Source organism: Cyprinodon variegatus, unplaced genomic scaffold (assembly GCF_000732505.1).
Source record: "Cyprinodon variegatus isolate N-32 unplaced genomic scaffold, C_variegatus-1.0 Scaffold256, whole genome shotgun sequence".
NCBI classification, from domain to species: domain Eukaryota; kingdom Metazoa; phylum Chordata; class Actinopteri; order Cyprinodontiformes; family Cyprinodontidae; genus Cyprinodon; species Cyprinodon variegatus.
In genome coordinates, this window is record NW_015150709.1 from 491387 (window position 1) to 502656 (window position 11270).

At 38.0% G+C, this 11270-nt stretch overlaps 3 protein-coding genes and 1 non-coding gene across 5 annotated transcripts in view; 2 read left to right on the forward strand and 2 right to left on the reverse strand.

Moving 5' to 3' along the window:
• Positions 1–4033, reverse strand: part of LOC107089570 (28 kDa heat- and acid-stable phosphoprotein-like) — an 8486-nt gene extending 4453 nt beyond the window's left edge. The window contains exons 1-5 of the mRNA XM_015382450.1: positions 3855–4033; positions 1617–1699; positions 1467–1538; positions 1210–1334; positions 983–1134 (exon numbers count right to left, since the gene is read on the reverse strand). Coding sequence (XP_015237936.1) covers positions 983–1134; positions 1210–1334; positions 1467–1538; positions 1617–1699; positions 3855–3867 — 445 coding nt within the window. The 5' untranslated portion in view covers positions 3868–4033. The remainder of the gene's footprint in view (positions 1–982; positions 1135–1209; positions 1335–1466; positions 1539–1616; positions 1700–3854) is intronic.
• A 2973-nt stretch (positions 4034–7006) lies between these two features.
• On the reverse strand, positions 7007–9393 carry cby1 (chibby homolog 1 (Drosophila)). 2 transcript variants are annotated; one of them, XM_015382382.1, is made up of 6 exons: positions 9311–9393; positions 9006–9101; positions 8132–8237; positions 7922–8034; positions 7389–7471; positions 7008–7259 (listed from the first exon to the last, which is right to left on the reverse strand). In XM_015382382.1, the coding sequence occupies exons 1-5, from the start codon at positions 9314–9316 to the stop codon at positions 7391–7393; spliced, it is 402 nt and encodes a 133-aa protein (XP_015237868.1). In that variant the 5' UTR covers positions 9317–9393; the 3' UTR covers positions 7008–7259; positions 7389–7390. The 2 variants fall into 2 exon arrangements, with proteins under 2 accessions (XP_015237867.1, XP_015237868.1); XM_015382381.1 differs by having other exon boundaries at positions 7007–7471.
• A 384-nt stretch (positions 9394–9777) lies between these two features.
• trnar-ccu lies at positions 9778–9850 on the forward strand. The gene has a single exon. It is a non-coding gene; the product is annotated as a tRNA-Arg (tRNA).
• Positions 9851–10619: 769 nt separating this feature from the next.
• The window catches only part of LOC107089522 (phospholipase B-like 1), a 10742-nt gene continuing 10091 nt past the window's right edge, over positions 10620–11270 (forward strand). Inside the window, exon 1 of the mRNA XM_015382363.1 lies at positions 10620–10849. Coding sequence (XP_015237849.1) covers positions 10620–10849 — 230 coding nt within the window. The remainder of the gene's footprint in view (positions 10850–11270) is intronic.

The window sequence follows — 11270 nt, forward strand, 5'->3', positions numbered from 1 at the left end:
TGCATTGTCTTTGTACTGAATTGTGCTATACAAATAAATTTGCCTTGCCTTGCCTTGCCATGTCTATCGATCGATATATATCGTTATTGAATTATCGCCCAGCCCTAATTAAGGCTTTAATATAAAAAAAACGTAATGACTTTTAAAGGTTTTTAATGACCTACAGTAACCCTGATTAAACTGTTGATGAGTCAATATTGACATTTTCAAGTATTTGTTGACCAAAACATTAATACTGATGATCTATGTAATAATTTCAAGCGCAATTGCATAAAATAGGTGTCATCAAAAAAACGGCAGTGACGCATGCGGCAGAATGACTGAGAGCTGGAACAGTGGCTTGGTTATGAACAGCTAACAGATACAGTAATGCTTTGTGTGCAGCTTTTCGCTTCAGGCCCAGAAGGATGGCGTTCTGTTCCACATCGTTACATCTCTTCTAAAAAAAAACATTCCTTAAAACTCATAACTTTAGTTTCCCTTTGTTTTATTCATTCTATTTTAATGAAATGCACTCAATCGTTCATGTGCTATTTATGCCTGAAGATGTTTTTATTTACTGTAAGCTAGAGTTTACATTGTTTCTAGACTGTGGGAGGAAGTTGGAGATGTGGACAGAATCTATGGATGAACCTGGAGAACATGCAGACTCTGTGCAGACAGACCCCAGGCAGGGATAACAACACACCCAGCATAAATATTTTTTAAAAATGTTGTTGTGGCAAATAGCAGGTGTCCCGATACAAGTTTTTTATTTCTGATATGATATATATGTATTGACCAGATATAATATTAGCACAAATCAAACCAGCTTTTATCACTAATTTTAAACCGTAGAATGATGGCAACCATCGTTTTCTAGTTAATCAGCAGCAGGACATCTTTTTAGCCATAACAAAATATATGTGAATATTTCCATTTCTAAAAAGTGAGGCACAAGGTGGGCTTCAGAAAACAAAATACTAATTTTGGTTTGCATTACCTTTCTTGAGTTCCTCCCTCTTCTTGGCAGCTTCTTCCCTCTGTTTCTTAATGATGGCCAGTCGGGCCAAATCGGCTCGTGCCTGTTCAGTCTTACCCTCCAGATGGAGCTTCATGTAACGTTCCTTTGCTTTCTGCTTCTCTATCTCCTCTCTGAGGAACACAGGAAAGAAGATGACTCAATAGTAAAAGTTGAAAAAGAAGATTCCTCCTCAGTAGGACACCCACCTCTCTCTACGGGACAGCTCTCTGGGGGCAGTCACGTCGATTTCTGTGACCTTTTTGCTTTTCTGGGAAACCCGGTTTGGATTCTCAATTTCTATGAGCCCCTCCACACCACTCCTCTTCTTAGACTGTGTGTAAAAACAAATTGTTACAGCTCGAATTTAAAGGTTTATGATACTGAAACTCCCCTTTTCATTTCAGGGATTTCAAAACAGATTTACCAGTTAGCAAAACCACAACAACAAACCTCAATCACTCACCTCCAACTCCTCTTCACTGCTGCTTTCCTCCTCAGACTCTGAGCTCCCCTTCTCTGCACCACCCCTTTCCTCCTGTTAAACCCAAACATAAACATCACACTACTGCAGAAGAGGTTAAAAGGATAACCTATATGTACATCTGTCACTCACCAACTCCCTCTGGAGTCTCATCTGTCGATCAATCTCCTCCGGGTTGCTGAACTGCTTCCCTCTCCCTTTGTGGCCCTTTTTTCCTGTAAATTTTATGGACGGGGTCATTGTGTATGAAATCACTCAAGATCAGGGCAGAACAGTCAGGCAGGAGATAAACCTGCAAGCTAATATAGGAGCGCTTTACAAATTTTATGAACATATTGGTTTATAATCTTAGCTCCAGAAATGTACTAAAAAGCCTTAAAGTGATCCAACAAAGTCCATGTTTATACATTCTTACATACCCTTCACTGACTCACTGATGAATTTATAAGATTTTTTTTTTCTCCCCGGGCTTAATTTAATCTTTAGCGAAGAATAAGCAATTCACTCTCAATCTGCAGGTTTACTAGTGGTTCCTAGAATTTCTAAAAGTAGAATGGGAGGCAGATTTTTTTTAGCTATCAGGCTCCTCTCCTGTGGAACCAACTATCAGTTTTAGTCCGTTAAGCAGACACCCTGTCTACTTTTAAGGGTAGGCTTAAAAAAAATTCCTTTTTGATAAAGCTTATAGTTAGAGTGGCTTGGGTTATCCTGAGCTATCTCTATAGTCATGCTGCTTTAGGTTTAGACTTCTGGAGAACATAGGGACCCCCATTTCATCATTCTATCCCTTGTCTCCCACTCTGGAGAATCTGTTAGTTCAACCTCTAACAATTCCTGGACGGGGCCGCCTTTTACAGTTGCTTTTTGTATCTCTGCTTCTATCTCCTTGAACCCCAGTCGGCCTCAGCAGATGGCCGCTCACACTGACCCTGGTTCTGCTGGAGGTTTCTTCCTGTTAAAAGGGAGTTTTTCCTCTCCACTGTCACTACAAGCGTGCTTAGTGTGAGGGATTTGCATCTGAGTCGATGCAATCAACCGGTTTTCATTAGATAGAAAACTTTTAATCCATTTGACTGTATGATATGGTGAAATGTAAAGTGCCTTGAGATGACGTGTGTTGTGAATTGGCGCTATATAAATAAACTGATTTGAATCATAATAATTGAACTTAATTGAAATCACATTGGAGAAATTTACCTCTGCATTTAACCCATCCCCTGGGGTAGCAGTCAGGTGCCATCGTGGGTCTTGCTCAGAGAGCCAGAGAGGCAGTCTTGAACTCACAAGATGAGAATTCCAAGCTCTATGCACTAACCACTAGGCCACCACTCCCAATGAGTGTATTTGATGAGGGATTTGTGTCGTAGGGCTTTAAAAACATTACTTTTTACAAGTATGACCCATGAGGGGTTTGAATTTCCTTTAATTTTCCTTTAAAACCACATGCCCCAACTGGGTGTTTTTTTTCTCTGGATCTGTTGGAGGATTCTAGCTCTCAAAGGGAGGGGGTTCTCCTGTTCACATACAACCAGTGTTTGCCAAGGATTGCATCAAATCAACAACTCAGTGCAAGCTGGTGATTCACAAAGGTAAAGTTTTTAACCACACACCATTTCAGAAACAAAAGTCCAACACAAATTGATCGTTTATAGACCAATGTTTCATAAAATTAGTGTAATAAGTAAACCATGAGCCTCCTCTTCCTTAGACTAAATTTTAACAGTATGATCTTAAGTCATACTTCTTCAGACACATCAATTGTGTCTTTTAATTTAGGTATTACTCAGAATATCAATGAGCCTAACAAATCTCTACCACCAGATAAAAAATTACAAGAAATCAAAATTTTTAACTAAAATAAATGGACACTTTATCCTGACGATTATAGTATGTTATTTTCAGGTCGATTTAAATACATCCAGCTCACTCTGGATTTTGTGAGCCATATAGCAAAGATGTTTCACAATAATGGACTTTAGGAGGGACAAACTGCTGACCTGCTCAGATCAAGCTGACCGGTGCTGTGTCTGGACAACATGTAATACCACTGTTACACACTAGGGGTCGCCAACCAACAGACTTCATGTGAGCTAACGCATTCAGAGCTTTACATGCTAACACTAGTTAAATACAAACGGTAAAAGGGAGAAATTTGGCCCCTAAAGGAATGTATTGGGTTCACCTTATCCGCGCATTAAGGTTTAGACATTTGTATCGCTACTGGAATTTTACTTTTCCATCCTAAATGATACCCGAGGTCCCGTTTTCTGAGGCTCCGTTAGCCACTTAGCACGCTAACGGCTAAACATGTGCGGCTTTCATACAGCATTAAGTGGCAGCGCCAAATACATTCTCCTCAATAATACTCACCTCCGCGCGGCATTGTTTTTAGGTAAAGGCACAGTAGAGAAAAAAAAACTTAACAAAACATCCACTGGATTGAAAGAGAAGCCTGTCGGCAAACACTGCGCCTTAATAGGCGTCCAAATAAAAGGCTAATGAAACTATTTTGTCTCTCGCGCTGTCAGCAAACTCTCTGCTATCGGCGCATGCGCAGAACTGATGAAGAAACCAATCACCGCACAGCGACAGAGCTGAGAATCCACCAATCAGATAGGGAGGGACCAGCCCCGCAGCTCATTCATAAAAAAATGCCGAAGCTGAATTCTATAAAAATCTTTGGCTTTGTCTTAAATTATTTAATAAACTGTAAGATAATTATTTATTTACCTGTGACTGAATCAATCGCAAGTGAATCAGTGTTACTGATGAGTATCCATAATGAAAAACACAGCCAACAGGCCTTATGACTATAGACCTGTTGACCTGACATCCCACTTCATGAAGGTCTTGAAGAGAATTCTGTTCACCTGTAAGGAAGAAAACAAGGACCCCCTGCAGTTTGCTTATCAAGCTGGAGTCAGATATGCTCTGGAATGGTGTGGAAACCATCATCTGAACCCGAATGTCAACAAAACAGAAGATGATTGAAGATTTCAGAAAAAACCAGAGGCGTAGCCAGAAAATTTTTATAAGGGTGGCCAGGCACTAACCAATGTATACTGAGGGGTGGCAAAAAGTGGATAGGCACCAGAACCTCAGGGTCACTCTACACAGCTCCAACAGGAACAAGCACAATGTCCACATTTCTAAATAAAGACAAACTAAAGTTTCCTATAGCCTTTGCTAACAAATAGATGCATATATTTAAACATCTGTCTAGATAAAAGCTATATTGGATAAAATTCTTTGAGGTTTCAGTTCTAGAGCGAACATCTTTCCCATCGTCATTACTTACCTACTTTTATCAATATCATTCTACATTAAATTGAAGTACTAATATCTACATAAATTGATAATTTAATAGGTTTTTATTAAAATTGTTATTGACAGTATCTGATTTCACCGAAGACTCTTAGATGACTTGCAGAGACACATAATTTTCTCTTTACCGCATACAACACAAAATCTAGTTCTGAAAGAGCATTAATTCTGAACTAATCTCTAATGTTGGCATATTGATTTGCATAATTAATCACAGTGTTTTTGTCAAGTAATTGTTAATAAATATAAAACTAAAACGTTTTGAATATTCCACTTGAGAGAAAAAAAAAAATGGTAGGGGTGACCAATGATTGGCTAAGGGTGGCCATGGCCACCCCAGGCCCCCCATCTAGCTTCGCACCTGGAAGAAACAGGAACAAGTTCAGTTCTATCAATGTCATGGGAGAAGAAATGTAGGTGGTTGAGGAGTGTAAATATCTTGGTGGTGTTCACCTGGGCAACAAACTGGACTGGAGATGCAGCTATAAAGCTGTAGGAAGGGACAGAGCAGAGTGTATTTACTAAGGAATCTTAGGTAATTCACTGATTGCAGCAAGATTTCTTTTTTTTTTATTGAACTTTATTGATCTCACATTGGAGAAATTTACCTCTACATTTAACCCATCTCCTTGGGGAGCAGTGGGCTGCCATCGTGGGGCGCCCAGGGAACAATCAGGGGTTAAGGGTCTTGCTCAGAGAACCCAGGGGGGCAGTTTGCGGGAGAGGGGCTCAAACTCAGAACCCCAGGATTCCAAGCTCTATGCCCTAACCACTAGGACGCCATTCCCCTCAAGATGCTGCACATTTTCTGTGAGTCTGTTGTAGAGAGTGTGATTTCTTCTTCTTCTAGGGACTCGCCTAGAACCTCTGGAGACGCATCTGTGAAGATTCTCAGTCATCCAGGTCATGGTCAAGCTTCAAAAGTTGCCTAAACTGAACGTCTGGAGATGATTTCATCAATAGTTCCTCATAACATGAAGAACGTTATCGAAAAAAGTGAGTATCTTCGTCAGAGGATTGTTAACAACAGTGAGAGGGTTCTTCAAAACCGGTGCAAAACAGACAGCAACAGAAGATCTCTGTAGCTATTATTAACATTTAGAACAACTCGTTAAAAATATGAGTTAAAATTAACATTTCATTTTCCTTTTTGCATCAAGAGTTAGTAGAATAGAATAGAATAAAATAGAATGGAATAGAAAATACAAGACTTAACAGTTAAACATCTAAAAATATTTTATTGGCAATTTGTCAAACTTGTGCTTTTGATATTTAGGGCCAGAGACAGTGGCCCCCCCCTGGACTAGAGAACATTTCCCTCCTGTTTGCGGTAAAGGACTAGGGAACAAACGCATTATGTTCAGATGTTTGCATAAAGGCTATCTTCGGTTCAAACATCTATTAATAAAAAGGTTTCTGGACTGAATGTGAAGTCTTTGACAGCATTTAGCACCCTGTGTCTGTGGTCGTATATTAATGGATCCTGGGCAGAATACAGGGAATATCAGGGACCCTTTTAGATCTTCTTTCAATCCTATGCAGGAACACCTCAACTTCAATTTGCAGCTGCAGCCCCACTGAGAATCTGTACCTCCAAACTCTTTTCCCCGCAGTGGAATATGGAGAGAATGGTAGTAGGTAATGATGTTTATTTCATTTTTCCCAGAGATGCGATGTCTCTAGGGCCCATTTAATGAGCATTTGACCAGGTGAGATCAACACAGATCTGCACTCCAAGGAACTTATTACTGTCAACTCTCTCTACTGTTTCCTTATGCAGGTGTTGACCTCTAGAAGTTGATAAACTCCAAACTCTTAGGACAGGAATCACAACCTGGTGCACAACAAGGCAAAAGCAGACTTCTAGGTGATTAACTTCTCTTCTCTCCATAGTAATTCATTACCCCAGAATACCCTGGATAAAAGAATATAAATAAATTAAATACGCATTTTATGTTTAATTCCAAATTCTATTCTGCAATATATATATATATATATATATATATATATATATATATATATATATATATATGTGTGTGTGTGTGTGTGTGTATTTTTCAAGCAATGTGCATAATACTGAGCTTTCTAAATATTACTGATAAATAGTTTTGTTTTTCTTACAATGCATTAGTTCTTTTAAGCTCTCAATTTTTTGTTCCTAAGGCCGAGAAAGAAAAAAAAAAACATTAAATACGGAACGAATATGAAAAATGTCTGTCCAACTTTTTTAATTTATACATAGAAAAAAAATTAAATGAGAACAATAAATGAGTTTGAAAAGAGATTAAAGGTGCATAAAAATAGTTTGCATATTAAAATAAACATCTCGGATACAAAAAAGTGATAAAACAAATGGGATACAGAACCTAAACAGGAAGTGAGTGAATCCAGTACACTGCAGCCACATTGGCTGTTAAAAGCTGAATTCCTCATGTGAGAAAAAAAAAATGCCTAAAGGAATGAAGGAAAAGTAAAAAAGGAAAAAAAAAGTATGTACATCATTAAAACTATTTCTAAATAAAATTAAAAAAGGCAATTCAGCAAAACCTTTTAATTTAATTTAATCTAACTAGGCTATACCCTTATTTTTTTCTTCGATGCTGAGTTTTCATATCTTCGATTTCTTTCTCCATCAGATGGTACTCCACCGTGGTTTCAGTCAACTAGAAAGAAAAAATGTGATAATTAATTTCAATAAATCTGTTATTAATTCAGTCAGGTGAATTACTTGTATAAATCAAAAGTGTTTGCATTTGGGTAACACAAAAAAATCATTATAAAGCCTTGGAAGGGATTTGCAGGGGTCTAAATTTACAGTATATATAGCATTTATATTATGCTACGATCACATAGCAATCGCTATGAGCCGGAAATCCAGCCTTGGGACCGAATATTTAATCCCTGGGTATTGTATCGGAAATGAAAAAATTGTATCGTGACACCCCTACCTTCTTGCCTAAAGAAATATTAAAACTTTTTCACCAAAATTTTGTTCACTCTACTTGAATCAATAGCATCAAAAATGCTCTTGATTTTTCGTTTGATCTGTTGTCAAGCATCAAAGATGAAGACGCGATTATTAGGTGTTGTAAGAAGAATAAACAAGGTCTCACCATGTCCATCAGAACTTCAATCTTTGCTTTCAGGAGGTTATTTTCTTCCTCTAGTTGTAAATTTTTTTTCTTAAGCCGGTGCACCTCCCTACTAGAAGCATTTCCTCCAGATTCTGGTTGAACAAACACATGAAAATCGTATTTTCACGTCCAAACAGGACACAGTCAGTTAAAAATGTCTGATTTCAGAACAATAAAAGTTATTCTCACCTGTTATCCACTGTCCGTCTTCAAACTTCCAGCTCTGGCCTCCTATGGTCATTGCAGGTGGTCCATATTCAAGACCAAGCTCTATTTCTCTTGTTGACCGATCCAACTAAAACACAAAAAACACATTCATATTATAATGCTAGAAATGATAACATACTCATTTTTAAAAAGTTTTGAACACAAAATAAAAATAACAAGATTTACAATCAGACTAATTGCCCCTAATTGTGCTAAAGGGATCACTTTGTTTATATGCATGACAAATAAGAGAAAAAACTGTGTACAGACCCAATTATTATTTTTTTAAATTAATTAATTTATTTCACAGACCCAATTTTAGACTAATTATTGTTGCAAGTCTTTTGGGGCATGTCTATCAGTGAAGATTCTGTCTTTTATTTAGGCTGTACTTTGACTAGGCCATTTTAACACAATCTACCACCCCATTGAATTTCTGGTTTTATTTTATGGTTCTGCTGGAAGGAGAACCTTCCCCAAAGTTCTTTGCCAGTTTTCTTTTAGGATTGTCGTGGATTTATCTTCATCCATTTTCAACTTAAATCTGATCAGTTCTGCAAAAGAAAAGCATCCCAGTAGCATGATGCTGCCACCACCCTGTTTTACCAAGTGGATGGTGAGTTCAGGATGAGCAGTCTTGCATGCAGGCCAAATAATCATTGGTCTCCTGTGATCAGACCACCTCCTTTCTAACCTGCTTTCCTATGCAAGCTGAAGAGACACATCCCCACAGCATAATGACGCCACTCCCATGTTTAACAATGGGAAGGGTGTGATCATGGTGATGCTTTTGCACAAAAAATTATATTTTCTTATCCTACTATGTCAAACTTTGTTACCCCTTATGGTCACTCACCGTATGAAGGCTGGACAGAGATGCAGATTTGCGAGGCGGCGTCTTCTTCGGACTGAACGTACTTCCAAACAGCGGCATCAGTGATTTTTTCAGATCCTACGAGACAGTGCAACGGTGATAGATGTTTAAATGCTGCCGTCTGTGTTTACCGTTGCCAACGACACCAATCCCCTTCAGGGAATCACAAAGCGCCCTTAGATAATTATGAAGGCGTCCCGAGAGATACTAACTCACATCAGCGCTGAACTGTAAACTGACCTGGCTCTAATCGCGTAGCCTAAAAGTTTAATAACGTATATATTTACCTCCATACACCGTATTTACTGAAATGTGATGGTTTAAAGTCTCCTCTCCAGACATGGACCCAACTGCGCATGCGCGGAAGTTCCCATTACTGAAAAAAATGTAAAAGCTTCGATATGGAAGTTTCGTCAATGTGACCCGATTCTGGCACTAAACTATAACGTATGAATAGACTTTTTAAACCTTAGTTATAAAATTGTATTCATAGTTCTACTTTGCACGATGGTCATACACATTATTACGTTTTAACTTCTCAAAAATCCCCGTTTTAAAATAGAAATGGTACGGGCCATAAAACTACAAAACGAAACATCCATCCAATCGCTTATTTTACAAGTATTCCAAAACAGATGCACTCATTTTAATGTGCAAAGTCAACAATAACTGAAAAGACAAATAATACAACACAAAGCTCGATGTCATCTAGTATTTCTTTAAAATTGATGTGTCTCCCGTGCAATGCTATGCAGCCCCAGTGGCCTAATGGATAAGGCACTGGCCTCCTAAGCCAGGGATTGTGGGTTCGAGTCCCATCTGGGGTGGTACATTTTTTGATTTTCTCCCGAAAATGACTGAGACGTTAAACTTAGTAGCGTAATATTGTTAACCTATGTTTACCATCTTAAATTCTTTGCAACAATCGCTTTTAAAATCGTCGTTTGTGTTTTCCTGTGATGGGGAAACTAAGCCTCTTTTTATGCGTCCTGCTGTGGTCTATGGCTGTGATGTTGAATGTATTTGGGAGATCATTGAACAAGGTGCAATACCGTGAGTTATGAAATGTTTGCCTGTTTAACATGCTTTAAATTCATTTAAAGTCTTTGATTTCCAAAACATGAAATGGCTAATGTATTAGACACATTGTATTTATATTAGAATTTCTTTTTTACTATTTTTGGTGGTTTATATTCATAATCTTTTTTTATATTTATATATATTTTGTTTTCAAAGAAAACGAAATAAGTTTATTTACAAAACTACTCATCAGTTTGATTTAAATTTTTTCAACTGTCATTTACTACATAAAATAAGAAAATTGTTGAATAATCTGTAATATCTCTATGATATAAAAAAGATTTTTTCCCAATTCTAATATATGCAGATTCATGTGAAGCCTTGAAATAGACTTTAAAAGGTTTTCGACAGGTTATACATATTAAAGTTGTGGAATACTTACATAAGTTATTTGATAAAACAGAGCATTAATAAAAGACTACAGTTTTTCAAAAATCTATTCCAATGGTGTCATGACATTATATTATATAATGTGTTATCTAACCTCAACCCTGTAACCCTTTCCATCGTGCTACAATGGTAAAGCTCCAAGAGGCCACGGTGTACTGGGATGCTGCCCAGAAAAGCGTGATCCTGAAGGAGGGGGTGATGGTGAAGGATGGTGGCGCCTACGGTTACTTCAATGACACTCTGCTGCTCTCTGGATGGGGTGTTTTGGAGATCAGGGCGGGTTTTGGAGGAACTGCACAGGGTGATGAAACTACATTTTTTCTGGCTGGTTACCTGGAGGGTTACCTCACTGCTGGGTGAGCTCTCTTAAACTGAGACACATCACACATATACATGTTGCCTATGTGCAGGGCTTTCAACATAAACAGCATGAAAATATACATGATATTATAGTTTTTTTTTCTGATTTCAAATCATGCTTACTTTCCTGTGTTAGCAAAATTATTCCTGCAAACTAAATGCATGAATACTATTGAGGGTTATTGTCTATCTGGAGCTATTACTTATATCTGTTAAAGTGCAACAGTCCATCCTGCAGCAAATCATTCACAGACCAAAATGCTGCCACCACCATACTTATTTACAGGCGCAATACTGAGTGCATTTGCGAAATGTTATCTCTTTTTAGTTTCTTTTAGAAACGACTATGTCTTCTCTGTAGGTAATGACTTTCTTCCAGCTTCAGCAGCATCTTCACAGTAGCATTCTAACACAAAT

Bases quoted from the DNA above. Each gene is read 5' to 3' on its own strand.
- cby1 (XM_015382381.1), bottom strand. The intron at 8,035-8,131 runs GTGAGAATAACT...TTGTTCAACCAG, and splicing joins AGACGGACAGTGGATAACAG to AATCTGGAGGAAATGCTTCT. The intron at 7,472-7,921 runs GTGAGACCTTGT...TTTTCTTTCTAG, and splicing joins TTGAAGTTCTGATGGACATG to TTGACTGAAACCACGGTGGA.